The 14027-nt window shown below is 42.6% G+C and overlaps 1 protein-coding gene across 2 annotated transcripts; it reads right to left on the bottom strand.

Annotated features, from left to right (window-relative positions):
• Positions 1–1251: 1251 nt before the first annotated feature.
• Positions 1252–14016, bottom strand: pdpn (podoplanin). Of its 2 annotated transcripts, XM_015004949.2 has the most exons (5): positions 12787–14016; positions 5751–6191; positions 5519–5627; positions 4473–4521; positions 1252–3789 (listed from the first exon to the last, which is right to left on the bottom strand). In XM_015004949.2, exons 1-5 carry the CDS (start codon positions 12848–12850, stop codon positions 3733–3735), a joined length of 720 nt encoding a protein of 239 aa, XP_014860435.1. In that variant the 5' UTR covers positions 12851–14016; the 3' UTR covers positions 1252–3732. The 2 variants fall into 2 exon arrangements, with proteins under 2 accessions (XP_014860435.1, XP_014860437.1); XM_015004951.2 differs by lacking the exon at positions 4473–4521.
• Positions 14017–14027: the final 11 nt, after the last annotated feature.

Genomic DNA, 14027 nt, shown 5'->3' with positions numbered 1-14027 from the left:
GTTTCACAATCTGCGCTTCGATTCTACAGTTGGGATTAATTGTAGCCGAATGGGCATCAACTGAATTTTTCTGATAATTAGAAAAGCTTACTTTGGGTCTGAGTGTAATCCAGTACACAAACTGAAACGATCATCTGATAAATCTTCCAGTACCAGCTTAAGAGAAATAATCTTGCATATCTTTAAACATCTGTGTACAAGACCTCGGGTGGGGTTCCTCCTTCCTCTCCGAGTATGTTTTAGTCACCTTTAGTTGAGTAAGAATGTCTCTCTGACTAATGTTATGTCACAAGTAGGCCTGTTTTTAGAGATCATTAAAGATGATTTAGAACAATTGTGCAGTTAAGAGCATGTGGCTTGAATCTTTGTAAATTCCTCCATTTGTGTGTTGTAATAGCTGCTTTCAGGCCTTTCGCCGACGAATGACTCTTAAAGGTTTTAGTGGGTCTTTTTCATCAGCAAAGCTTATAATTTAAATCTTTATTGGAACATGTTGTATGATGTGTGTGTGGATGTGAAAACACATGATGGAAGAAGGGCCCACCCAGGAAGTGACTCCACCCTGCAAGGACGCACAGAATCTCCCCCGCTAGCCCCTCCTTGCAGCAGTGAGGAGAGAGAGAGCGAGCGAGCCGCGGCTCATGTAGCCTCTCCGTTTGCCCCCTCTCAAAAGCCTCCATTGTTCCCGGCAGTCAGCACCCAGAGAGTGAGCTAAAGGGAGTTATGAAGCTCGCCAACGGGGCAGAGGCTCGGGCGGGGTGGGAGGTGTTGGGTTGGTGCCTAAAACCACACGGAGGACAGGGAGCCAGACATAGAGCATCTCTGTGCAACTCGCAGCCTACTGCTGGAGGTTTGCCTGAGCTTAACAGCATCGTATGAAAAGCTCCACAACATGACGCAAAAAACACACCTAACTGTCAGAGGCACCAACCGACCCGACGATTCCACGTTGTAGGGCTCTCCATATTTGGTGCTGCTTGTTTGCCAGCTTGAAAAGGGTTTTGTTTTCGCTCCCTCTCGTTAATTTGAAGCGCTGCTTGAACTGGCCAATCGGAGAGGAGGCAGCTGGACGGAGCCCTGGGCAACTTGTTAACATTTGTATACTTCAGTTGGAAACAGAAAATAAGTGTCATGGGACTGTAACGGTCACAAGTATATAAGAGGGGAAGTACAGTGCTGGTCAACAATGAGCTCAGTTGTGTCCATTTTTATGACCGGTTTCTAATATAAATAGAGGGAGATGAGCAAATGTTTTGTGAAATGTTTCTCGCTTTATTGAAACTGTATGAACAAAAACACTGCAATTAAATAAGAGGTTTGCATGAAACACATGGCACAAATGGACGACATCATGGCAAAGCAAAAGAAATGGATCTTTGCAAACATTTGCAGTGTCTAAAGTCTAAATCATCAAACATTACTCCTCTCGTTCAGTGCACATATTAAACAAGTTTTAAAAGCAGGCAGGGTAAGATAAGAGTATTTATGCACCCAGTTAGCACAGTTACAGTTGGAACAAAACAAAAAGAAATGCCTGCTTAACACTGAGCACTAAAGCTAAGTGCAGCTATGAAATGTTATCCTGTGTGCAATATGCAGTTAACAACTGGACGGCTGTTCTGGTGACATAAACAGAATACGCTGTTAAGCTAATACTTTTATCACGTCTAGCAACCTACGGCAGCACGGAGACCCGAAGTAGAGCAGGAGCCAGCTGAAGAAGTTCATTCAAGACCCACTCGTAGCACACTTCAAAACTTTGAAATCCTCTGCGCTAGTGAGAGAATACCAGAAACAGTGGCAGAAACCCTTCTGCTAAATTTCACAGATGTGTATCAGGTTTTAATGTGTCAGTGTTAAAGTGGGCAGAATGTCAGGGTGCTCCTGCAAACGAGGGCTGCTGTTTCTGCTGCGCTCGTCCTCGAAGAGGACGCCCATGGTCGGGACAAAGTCTGCACGCTGTGCTTCATGCAATTGGCTCGAGGTGTCGGGTATTTTGGCCGCATGGGGAACTGTTCTAACTGGTGCTCTAGAACGACTTCACTGCAGTGCTGTGGAAAAGTATTTGCCCCATTACAGGTTTCTTCTGTTCTTGCTGGTTTTGTCACATTCAAATGTTTGATGTTTTCAAAAAATTATAGCAGACTGACGTAAAGTGAGTGATTTACAAAAATCAGTTGTCTCATGATTATTTTTTGTGTTTATTGAGGGGAAATAAACTATCCAAACCATCCCAGTCCTATGTACACAAAAACATGATCACTAACCCCGGTAGGTCACAACTTATGTGTGTTTTTTGAAAACAGTTTAATTTTCCAAGCCACATCCAGGTCTGAATGCAACCAGGGATACAGAATCAATAAATTGTTTGAATAAAACCTGCCTGACAACATATAGTAGGCTAAAAAAAAAACAAGAAAAATGGCACAGTGGCGAACCTCTCCAGGAGTGGCTTCCCTACTAAAAGTACTCCAAGAGGGCATCAGTGACTCCATCCAGGATGGCACAAAAGAACACAGAATAACATCTAAAGCACTGCAGACCTCACTTGCCGCAGTTAAGGTCAGAGTTCATGATTCAGCAATAGTAAAGAAAGTGGGCAAAAGGTCTTTAATAGTAAAAACCACTGCTGAGCAAAACAAACAAAAGAGCCTGTTTGAGATCCCCCCTGAAACCCCCCCCCCCCCAAAAAAAAAAAAAAAAAAAAAACACATAGCAATTCAGAAAAATAAAAACAAGAAAACAATATACTGGAAGTTAACCTTGGTGGTGGAAGTTGGGTGGTCTGGCTACTTCAGAACCTGGATGACTGGCCGTAACTGAACTCAAGCAGCCTGGTTTATGCAAGCATTTGAGCAAGTCTACCTTTCAATGCCTAATAAAAACAGAAAGGCTTTGGAGTGGCTTTGTCAGAGTCTAGATTTAAAACCAATTTATGTGCAGTGGAATGACCGTAGACAGCCTGCTTATGCTAAAAGCAACCCTCCAACAGGGCTAAACTAAAACAATCTTGCAACAAAATTTTTCTAGCAGCAACTAACTGCCATTTATTGCAACATTTAAGTGCAAAAAAAAAAAAAAACTATAATGGGGCATAATATTTTTGAGGCATTGTACAACACCATCCTATGATTGCCTGTTCATACTGTATACTGGATATTGTCAAATTCTAGCCTATGCAACTGCAAGAGAATGAGAAAGTTGCTCGCTCTATCCTATGTAGCGCCACTGAATTCAATATATATACATACATCCTGTGGATTTGCAACAGTATTTTCTATTTCCTACCCTCCCGTCCCCCATTTTGTATTTGATACATTTCTCCATTACGTCAATTTCTCAAAGTTCAACAGTAATTTTGCTGAGCTACTTCCCTTTAATGCCTTCTTCCTGGTATCAGAAAATTGTTTGTTTACTCAATCAACAAAAGAATTTGCTGTCCCATTGTTTTTTTTTGTTTGTTTTGTTTTGTTTTTTTGTTCACTTCATGAACACGAGGGAAGACAGGGCTGTTTTTTGGGGAGGTAAGCAGGGGAAAACGAAGATGTTGACTTGTGCACCCCCTCTTGTCTCACACACATTACAGTACACACTGTATATACACACAACAACAAAACACTCGACCCTCGCTGCACCCCTTGGTTTGGCATCATTTCAAGTCCAGGTTAGATTAGTTTAGTTCTGGCATTGTGCTCGTTTTAATTATCAAACTCAAAGTCACAGTTCAGTAGTTTAGGATTTCCAGAACTTTCCACGCTCCTGCTGCTTGGTTGACTTTTTCTTCAAGGGCTGCAGAGGACAGAAGGAAAGAAAGAAAAACAAAAAACGAATCAGTAAGGGCTTTTAAATGGAACATTATCCTGCTGGACTCAGAGTATTTAAGCTTTCTGTTATTGCGACGTTAATTCGCTGCTGGTGGTAATTTGGTTTCTTTTATTAGGCACACGTTGATATAAATACGGATGGAAAAAAATAACTTAGCAGTAGATTTTAATAACAGATCGAGAGGGGTTGCATAAGCTTTTAGTTTGCTTATTCTCTTTTAGTATATCTTACCATCAAGTTTTTGGAATGACAGTGAAGCAATCAGACAAAACTGAACCATTAGTCGCTGAAATAACAAACAAAAATGGCTGATTCTAACTCCCAGCTCCAGTCCTGGCAAACACAAATCTTCTGTTCCTAGGGATTAAATCAAGCTGCCATTATGAAACCTGCCCTCCTGATGACCACTGCTCATGTACACTGACACTGAGTCAACAAACAGAGTAATTTGGAGGCAAGAGAGAGTCACTTGTCACCATGAATGCCTAATTTTTACGTCCTGAAGCACGGGACTGTGTGTCAGTAAAAGGAGCAGCTTTCACCGGAGTGTCAGGAGTGTTTTAATGGGGAGAAAATGTTTGTTACAATGAGAGTAAAAAGGGTAGGCGGAGGGTTCAAAGCTTCAGAATGAAGTTGGAGAACTTTACAGAGACAACAACGCTGTCTTTTTTTGCAGGTTTTCTGCTCTTGGTAGACCTATGACAAACACACACACACACACAAAAAGACACTTACTACGATCCAATGCCATCATATTCTCATAACGGAAGGCGCGTTCAGTGGAAACGCTGTCGTTTGGAAGAGATTTTGCTTATTTCTCCGAGGGAAGTAAAAGGCTTTCAAAATGGGTTCGAATACCTTTAGACCATTTATGGCTGCAACGCTGCAGTGCTGGGAATCCAATGTCAACTTATCACCACAGACCAAGAAGCCCCATTACATCACTGTACATGATGTAATGGGACTGTGTAATTAATGACTAAAGGTTTGGCTCAACTTTTAGAGAAAGCAAGAAGTGATGACTCCGAGCACAACTTTGTTTGAACATTCGCCGTATTGTCAACAATTTATGCCCTCAGAGCTGCACATGGCTTACAGTGAAAGTAGGTTACGAAGATTTGAGCACATTTTGTCGAGTTCAGACGACAAACATTCAACTTGTTGTGGCTTCATATGAAACAACACGATGAATTTTTCTCTAATAAAAATCAATACAGTGTAACCTGCTGGCTTTGTAGTCACCTAATTAAGGTCATAATGCATTTAACTTAATTTCACTACAAATGTTCATTGGGAAACATTGTCATAGCAGCATTGTGCTCCTCTTTGTTAGAATCTGTTTCGAAATTCAAAACTGATGTTTAGATGTTCTCCATCTAATATGATAACACTTGAAAAATGAAAAACATAACACTTTCTGTCTCTAGATTTCAAAATCTGGAAGAGACAGACCCTAAAAGACTTGCAGCTGTGAAGTATGAACTCAGTGGGGCTAGTTGAAAATGCATCTAACATTTTTTAGATATTTATTTTCAAGGATCTTTGAAAATTGTGCACCATTTTCTCTCTATTACACCTTTATGTACTTCCTCCTTATGTACTTGGCATTCTAACATAAAAAAAAATCTGAAGAGTTTGACGTAAAATTTAGCAAGACAGGTGATATACAGAAGGAGGTAGACTGTAGACTTACGAGTATTTGCCCATCCTCCTCAACACTGCAATCACCACAGCGATGACAATCACCACGGCCACGATGGCGCCAATCACAATTCCCACTATTTGTCCGGTGCTCATGCCCTCTGGAAGACAATGGTTATTGTTTTTTTGTTGTTGTTGTTGTTGTTTTTTTCATCTACAAATCATCATTTTTACTATTATTGTTCTGGAAAAATTGCAGACTATTGGACTGAGTCTTCAGTCACCTTCAGTTTCCACCGTCAGGTCTGCGTTGCCACCGTCGGTCCCCGTAGCTTCGTCCGCACTCATGGTCGGATCAATTGGTGCTTCGGTCTCGTCTTTGAGGGGGCTACTGGTCTCATCAGAAGCTGTGGTTTCGAAAGCGGGAGCTGCAGTGGTCTCGGGAGGAGGCGAGGACGTCTCAGCGAAGGCCAAAGTGTGCACGGTGGGAGCTTCGTTTACTTCCACAGTAGTTGTTTCAAGGATCTGATTTGATTCTGTAGTAGGGACGTCAATGTCGGCCTCAGTTGTAGCCACCGGTTCGGCAGTACTGAGCACAGCGCTCAGTACTGCCGAAACGGTGGCTTGAGGGGCAACTTGTGGGTCGGTGGGAGAAGGACCGGTGATGACTGTTGTTTTTGTTTCTTCTGGTGCCGAAGAGGAGTATGAGGTGACTGTCGTAGGACCTGAGGGGAGCAATTATAAAAGATCTCAAATAAGTTATGCTGATTTTCAAACAAACATCCAATAATCTACATTTTCTTTGCCACAGAATACAAATCCACTTTATAAAGGGCTTTCTCTCTCCCAAATAAGTTTTATGCTTGTTTTTTTTCCTCCCCTCTTATCTTGCATTAGATAAACTAGTAGAAATTTGTGTTTTTATCCTGAGGCTTCACTCCCAGCTGTGACCACATGCTGGCTTGAAAATCAGTTATCAGTTTTGTTGCCAACGTAAGCGTGCTCTCAGTGAAGTGCTCACTGCTTGGTGATATACAAGCCTGTAAAGAAAGGACACTGTGCGCTTTATTACAATATCTGGTTGTGGAAACCTCATGGCATCACAAAGAGACAGTGAATCAGAATTTCAAATGATCGCAAAACCCCGACTAAAGCAAGCAGATGCATTGTCCTCTCCCCGTTTTGGACTGGTCCCACGGAGTGAGGTTGTTAAATCAAACTGACACTCGACAAAGAGGTTCTCCCGTTTGTTTGGAAGGGTGCCGCCAAAGGCTTATGCAGCATTTCTCATTACTACTGTCCCATCATTAGTGCACAGTTACCAAAGCCAGTGACCTCATGAAATGTACATCCTCCCCGCCCCTCCCCTCTCCATCCTGCCTTTAGATTTGTGTCTTTTCTCTGTGTAGGAGAATGCCACATCCTCTGCCTCATTTCCTGTGGAAGGAGCCGCAGTGTCAGGACGGCACGGGAAGGCTTGTTAACCCTGAGCTGCAAGCCCCTTTCAGACCTGATGCAACATCTAAGAGTGCGGGAACTTATAATTTGGTTTTTCCCCAAGTCCTACGGAGTACATTTTGGGCAGTTATCAAAATGTGAGGACACATGCTTGATACTTTCATTAACGAGAAAGCCCAAATTTGTCAATCATGTCAAGAAAATGTTGCATTTTATCCTCTCTTGAACAATTGGCATCTAAAATTAACCGTTTTTAGAGCCTACACGTCTGCACTGCTGATTGTCTTGTAAATATTTGAGAAAATAAACACGTATTTATCCTCGCGCCGACTGCGAGCCAGCCTAATTTCATTGCAGTCATTCCCCACCAGTAGCGCTTGCTTCATCTCCCAAAGGTCTATATCCTTCCAGCCACAACTGAAAGTTTAGCCTGAACAGCACCACTTGAAAATTAAGGAGCCAGCCTTCAGCGGGGCACCAAAATTACAGCCTGCAATCAACTTTCCACTGACAAAAAATTGGCGTACAAACGACTCCTTCTCCTCTGGAAAAGTGAAATCTGCTGGTTAGAAATCCACTTATGCCCCAAAACTTTATTTCTACCGAGAGCCGAAAAAGAGTCTTTTTTTTTAAGCTCAGCCGCTGTCATTAATGTCCGTCCCTTTCCACATTATTAGACTTCTACTAAATACGTGAGACAATAACGAATCCTTTCAAAACGTCCAAAAATAACCCTGGATGGCCTTCGCCCGCCTTCATTATGACCAGGCGGGGGAAATATAACAAAACATTTGTTCCCGCTGCCACCGACCGCTGAACGCGGGGGGGGGGCAGAGGGGCTTCAATCTGTTTGTTTGGACCGTCTGTAAATGATGATAAAATGGTCTGTGAGTAAAGTACAGAGTACGGCTACACACTATGTGTAATCACCTCCCCTAAACTCCTCTAACAATTGTTTCATTATGTGCTCAGTTCCCACAATTAGCTCGGAGTAGTATTTCCTCCCCACAAAAATAACCCTTCTGGGTTAATGCAGCTGCATTAGTGAGCAACTCTGGTGAAATCTGTTCCCCCCCCCCCACCTCCTCTTTTAATCTGCTCCATCTCTCTCTCTCTGTGTGACCATGCCACTCCCTGAGGAGAACAACAAACCGATCCCTGAGGATAAGTTTGTCAGGGCCAACAACTTTTGAAAGCACTGAATCATTGTACGTAGGGGTGGAGATAGGAAGGCCAGACAGATTGAAATCGCGAGGGTGGGAGGGATCTTCCTCGGGTATTCAGTGATTCAAAACTGAGAAGCAGGGGGGGAAAAATGATGTCATGATGAATGCGGTCGGCTTTTTGGACATGTAGGGTATAATACTGAATCTGAACATCTAATCCAGAGCCGGTCCAGGCCTGGAAGCAAAACCCCAGAGAAAAGGTTTGGACTCCTACCATCACATTTGAGCTAACCATTGAAAGGGCATGTTCATTTTGTCAGCTCCTGAGCGCACCCGAGTTTGAAACATCTCTGTAATGTTCCCGTCGTCGCTGCTGTCTCGAAAATGCGAGTGCCACACTTTGGGTAGTTAATAAGATGTGATTTGATTCCAGCTTAGCGATAAGAAACTATCCACCAATCTGACATTCATGCTTGCAAACCAGTTGTGTCTTTTTGAGGCCGACAAGGCTACGAAAGGGCTCCAAATATACACCCTCTATCCTATATCACATCGATCTGACCACACCCATCTACACACTCACTTGCCTCCAATTCAGCATCAGGCAAGCTTGAAACAGCATCTAACTGCCTGAAATGTTAGCAGATGCCCTTCTGTTAGAGTTTGAGAATGCCTGCATGCCTGTTGGTTACAGTTGGCTCCACATGATTCAATCAAGGGGTTACATATGGCCTTTGGTGATGTGTGATGTACGGTGAACAGCTTTTTTTTTTTTTTTTGGAAGAGGAATTGCATTAGCAACTCCTGAGGTTCCGGTTGGCCGAACGTCCACAGCGAAGATCCATGGAAAGTGGTTCGACTGTAGACGGAGACAGGGAAGCAGAGCTGTTGGCTTTTAGCTTAGAGCCGAGTCTCCAAGACACAATTTTTTTTTTTCTGATCATTTTTATCAACTAGACAAGATGGATTACAACTGCAAACACACACAGAGCCTGTACACCAACAAGTAATGATTGGGTTTATGACCTAAACGTCTGTATCCAGTTGGTTTTAATAGATGGCTAGTCAACGTCCTTTTACCCGGGTAAGAAAGGGGTGGGTTTGCTGCAAGACCCCATCGTCTGCGGTTGTGGTCATCTGAAGATGTTTCAGTTTCAGTGGCCTTGACCAGCAGTGAGCTGATTGTTACGTCAAAAACCCCGACCAGTGAACTCACCAGATGCATCTACTTGTTGCTCTGACAACGGTAAACAAAAGAGAGTCAAAGTTTTATTTTTGTAAGGGGAAACGCAAAAAATGTAAGAAGATAAAATTATTTTGATTTATGGCTGTCGAAGATAAAACTCTCAGAGAGAAAGATGGCAAGAATTTGAGTAAATAACTGGATCGCTGAATAGAGTACACAGCAGTCGGTCAGTTTTATCTTTTTAAACATCTGACCTCAGTCTATTGTGATACATGCCGGATTGGGAAGTGTTAGAGTAGAATGGAATAGAAATTCATTTATCGTCCCACAATGGCGAAATATCTGTCCATCAACAGCAAAATGACTTTAGCAAAGCTTAACGTTTTGGAAAAGACTAAATTCTCTAGAATCCACATAAAACATTGACATTTCCAGACAGTTTTTTGTGGTAACTGTGATGATGCCAGAAGCATTTTTAAAATGGGAACTTTGTAAAAAAAAAAAAAAAGAAATGTTAATTGTGTCTGATATGCAGGATGAAAAAATGTCATTAAATACTAAATAACTGATCTTGGCTAGAAAAGAATATTTAGCATAATTCCCCCCATAGTTGGGGGAAATTACAGTTCCTACCTTCTTATATATTAAAGAACAAGATCAGAAATTTTAATTGACCAGTTTGTAGCGTCAACTCAAGAGAAATCCACTGCAAATCTCTGAATGGTTCATCTCCACTTGGTGCTGTGGTGAATGTCTGATTTAAAGTCACACACACAAATAAAAAAACAATGTTCAAGATGTATATATTTTTTATATATTCTGACAGGAACACGGAATAAATTATGCATCTGAATCTAAACCCGTATCCAGTACTGACCACAGTTCATTAAGAGGAAAGACATAAGCTTGTGTGTAAATATGACAAAAGGTATTAAAAAATATATATTTTTACTACAAACCAGCCTGGTTTATGACTTTGGTTGACATGCATCAAGTGCTGCAGATAGACAGAGACGGTATAAGAGGCTGTGTGAAGACAGAGAGCCGCGCTTTCTGCCTGACAAAAATAAAACCTCTTTCATGGGAGTTGTTGTGCGAAGCAGGTACACAACAACACGCGGGGCGAGACGAGAACAAAGGGAGTAGCAGCTTCCATCCGCCGAGGCCATCGCAATCGGCTGCCACAGCGGGCCTCTGTTTACGCATGTCTGTGCGTTCTAATTCACAGCTTGGTGTGGGAGGGAGAGACGATGTGAGGGGAGTGAGAGACCATGTCCACCTTTGGGGTGCGGAATGTGTCAAGACGCTGAAGGAGGGAACGGAGAGAGACACTCTGCTCATCTGGCAGAACTCCCCCACAAAACCAGTAGGCGATATCGCTGGTGATAATGCTACCCAGTGCTATGTAGAGGTTTGAAACCCGAGGTCAGGGGGGAATATTCGCAGACAATGTTATCACTAACTGCACACAAAAAGTGTCCAAACGCCTGATGTTTTGTTTTTAAACTCAGACAAAGAGACAGAGCGGGGCCCATCTGGACTTCATCACCGGGGGGGGACAGATACTGGCATCACAACGAGTTATTCATTATTCTCATGGCCTGCAGGTTTGATCGCTGCACCCCTAAAACTCAGTTCCCAGATTTCCTCTGCAACCTTCTTCTCCTAAACTCCTAATCTTTCTAACCTTTGGTTGCGCGTAGCTATCAATTTCTTTGTCAAATGGCTTCCTATTTACGTGCGTTCTCGAGGCGCACGATGCTATCTTTACAGAGGTTTGTACACTTCTCCGCCTCAGCTCTCAGCTCCGTTTGTGGATTTCCTCTCAGGTCTGAGAGAGGCTGCTGCAGACTGAGGACGTCAGCGCTAAAACAGCCTCTCTGCCTCCTATTCCTAAAACAGATGTTTCTCTCTCTCTCTCTCTCTCTCTCTTCTCTCTGTGGAAAATTTCAAAAGCATGACTGTGCCGTTTTTGCTTCTTCAAAATGAGACTCATGAGCTGACATGAAAATATGCGTGCGGCTCATATATTTATGTTTCGCCATTACTGGTCTGGGGTCTCATATTAAGAGCGTGAGGTTAAGTTTGACCCACTTTTGAGTAGCCAGATGTGATCGGGGTGTTACTGGGCCAGCAAGGCAAGGCAGACAAAACTCATTAGCAGCGAGAACAGGGGTGGGGGAATGAATGGAAGGAAGCTTTTACAGGATTCCTAACCCTTGTAAAGTTAGAAGATTAGATGGAGGAAAATGTGCCCACTTCTATGCTTTTGTTCCATTTGTTTTTTTTGAAACATAAAGATACTTTCTGAAGTTGAAATATGTTTTTTTTCCCCCCCCTGTTAAGGGTTAAACTCATCAGACTGGTAGGGTTGTAGAAAGGAGGCGAGCTGTTACGAGGCGGGGGGAGGGGGGGAGGGAGGCATGACAGGGGGATTTTAAGCAGCTAAAGCTTTGACACCCCAACCAAAGATGGGTAGACGCCAAGGGGGTTGGCGAGTCCAACAGTTTACCAACACACAGGGACGGATAGGGCGCGTCTCCTGCTCCCTCTCCCTTCCACATGACCCTCTTAAATATAGAGGCTCTCTATTAATACCGAAAGCAGACCGGCCCTTCCCTACCGTTGGTGCCGGCTGTTTCTTATGGGTACTTTTCTTTCTTAAAGGCAAAGATATGAACCCAGGCGATCAAGAGATGAGTGATAGTCCTACTTAGGAACGAGAGAGGGGATTGGGGTCGAAATGAAAAGCTGCAAAAAATATATATACATATAGAAAGAAAGCGTAGGACGGCATTTTGGAGAAGTATGTACGGTGTACGTTACAATTTACAGCACCCCCCCCGTTGCCTCCACCCCCTACCCAACCTTCTTCCTTGCCTACTTGCGTATGAGAAGTGCTTTGGGACGCTTCCAAAGGATATTCCCTTTCTACTCTTTAGCTGTGCCAAGAGTTTACAGACATGAGGCAGCTGAGCTCCCGCTATTACATCATTTTTTTCCCTCTCATGGCAGAAAATCAAACTCTTCCTGTTGTCTGGACTCAGCACCAGTAGCAGACGATAATATGAAAACACATCAGGAGTATAATAAAGGCAGGAGAGGTGGTTGTTAAAAAAAACAACAAAAACATCTATATTTGTCATGGAAAGGTATTGCTCAATATAAAAAGAAAGGGAGAGAGAGAGAGAGAGAGAAAAGGAAAACGGCTAAAACCAGTTACAGACAATCGTTACCAGACTAAAATTTTGCAGTAATTTTGAAATAAAAATAATTAAAAAAAAATTTTTTTTCAAGATTTCAATATTAAAAAAAGAAAAAACACGTCAGATTAATTTCTTATCGAAACACTTTTTGCTTCCATCTCAAGGCACCGTTTTTCATTGTTGTTGTTAGATCAGCACAGGTTAAAGCAGACAAAGAGTGGTGCATGCAGGGCACATGGAGGCAGAGGCACACAGGGGGGACAGAGTGTGCTAACGACAGGACTGTGATAAAGAGTACACTTACTTGCACGTGTGAAGGAGCAGAGAGGGCCGGCCAGGGCCAGGAGGAGCAGCAGCTGAACTTTCATTGTGGTGGGAAATTCTTCTAAGCACCTTTTCTCCTGCCAAAAACCGTTGGGAGACTCAAATCAGAGAGATCTTGTACAGTTCAGGGTTGTACACCGGAATGAAAAAAAATAAATAAAAAAAAGGTGAAGAATTAAAAAAAATTTTTTTTAAATAGTTAAAGAAAAAGTTCAGGATAAAAAAAAAGAAAAAAAAGTGGCCTGAGAATTAGGCAAAATTGATACAAATCTGTACAGGACAGGATGTGGAGAGGATAGAAGAGGAGCTCTGGCCACTTTGAAGAAGTGTAAGACGGGAGAGGGAGGGAATGGCACACAGCATGAGTGAGAAAAGATGGTGAATAAACTGAGCGGGGAGGAGGTGGGTGGTTGGGTCGGAGGTAGGGCGGGCGGTTTGGGGAGCAGGTTGTGCTGGGAGGAGGCTCCTCTGAGTAAGGACTGTAAGGTGGCTAATGCGGTCCAGCCCTGAATGAGGCTCTGCAACTCAGGCCAGCAGAGCCTGCGGCGGTATCAGTAGCTTGCACACATTCACTTTAGACAGATAAATAGCTGATATCAAAACATGACAGAAACTGAATGAATGTGCTGTAAAAAAAAAAAAAAACATACTGAAGTTAGTTTTTAAGCAAGTTTAGGAATGAATGATAAAAAAACTATAAACTTAACTTCAGGCAACAAGAGTTTTATCTGATGTCTGAATTCTTCGATAATTGCCTAAATAAAAATTGTAATAAATTAAGCACTTATAAATCAGCTGCATTGATAGCTTAAAGTGTAGCTCTTTTTCTTGAAGAGATAAGATTAGCAGCAGGGGTTTTAAGGACTTGAACCCAATGAAAGGCAGCTTTTAGAGCAGTTTCAACACTGTGTGACTTTTACACAACGAAGCACGGGTGGTCTGTCGAGTTTACATCCAACCGAAGACTAGATGTTGCTCGGCACTTGGCTGACACCTATTGGAGAACAAGCTACAAGTGTGGATGAAAGCAAGGTGACGAGCCCGTCTTACAAAAAAATAAATAAATAAACTTGGTTGTTCCTTAGGTTTCGTTTCACCACCAAAAGTATATCTTAACATATCTATAGTTCGGCTCAAAATTATTAATATCCCAGGCAGATTTAGATTTGTTAATTCTAAAAACAGCAATTTATCCGTTTATTTTATCAAATCAACTGTGAC

This window comes from Poecilia mexicana, unplaced genomic scaffold (assembly GCF_051168715.1).
Source record: "Poecilia mexicana isolate PSO_F unplaced genomic scaffold, ASM5116871v1 scaffold_7, whole genome shotgun sequence".
NCBI classification, from domain to species: Eukaryota; Metazoa; Chordata; class Actinopteri; order Cyprinodontiformes; family Poeciliidae; genus Poecilia; species Poecilia mexicana.
This window is presented reverse-complemented; position numbering and strand designations above follow the sequence as displayed.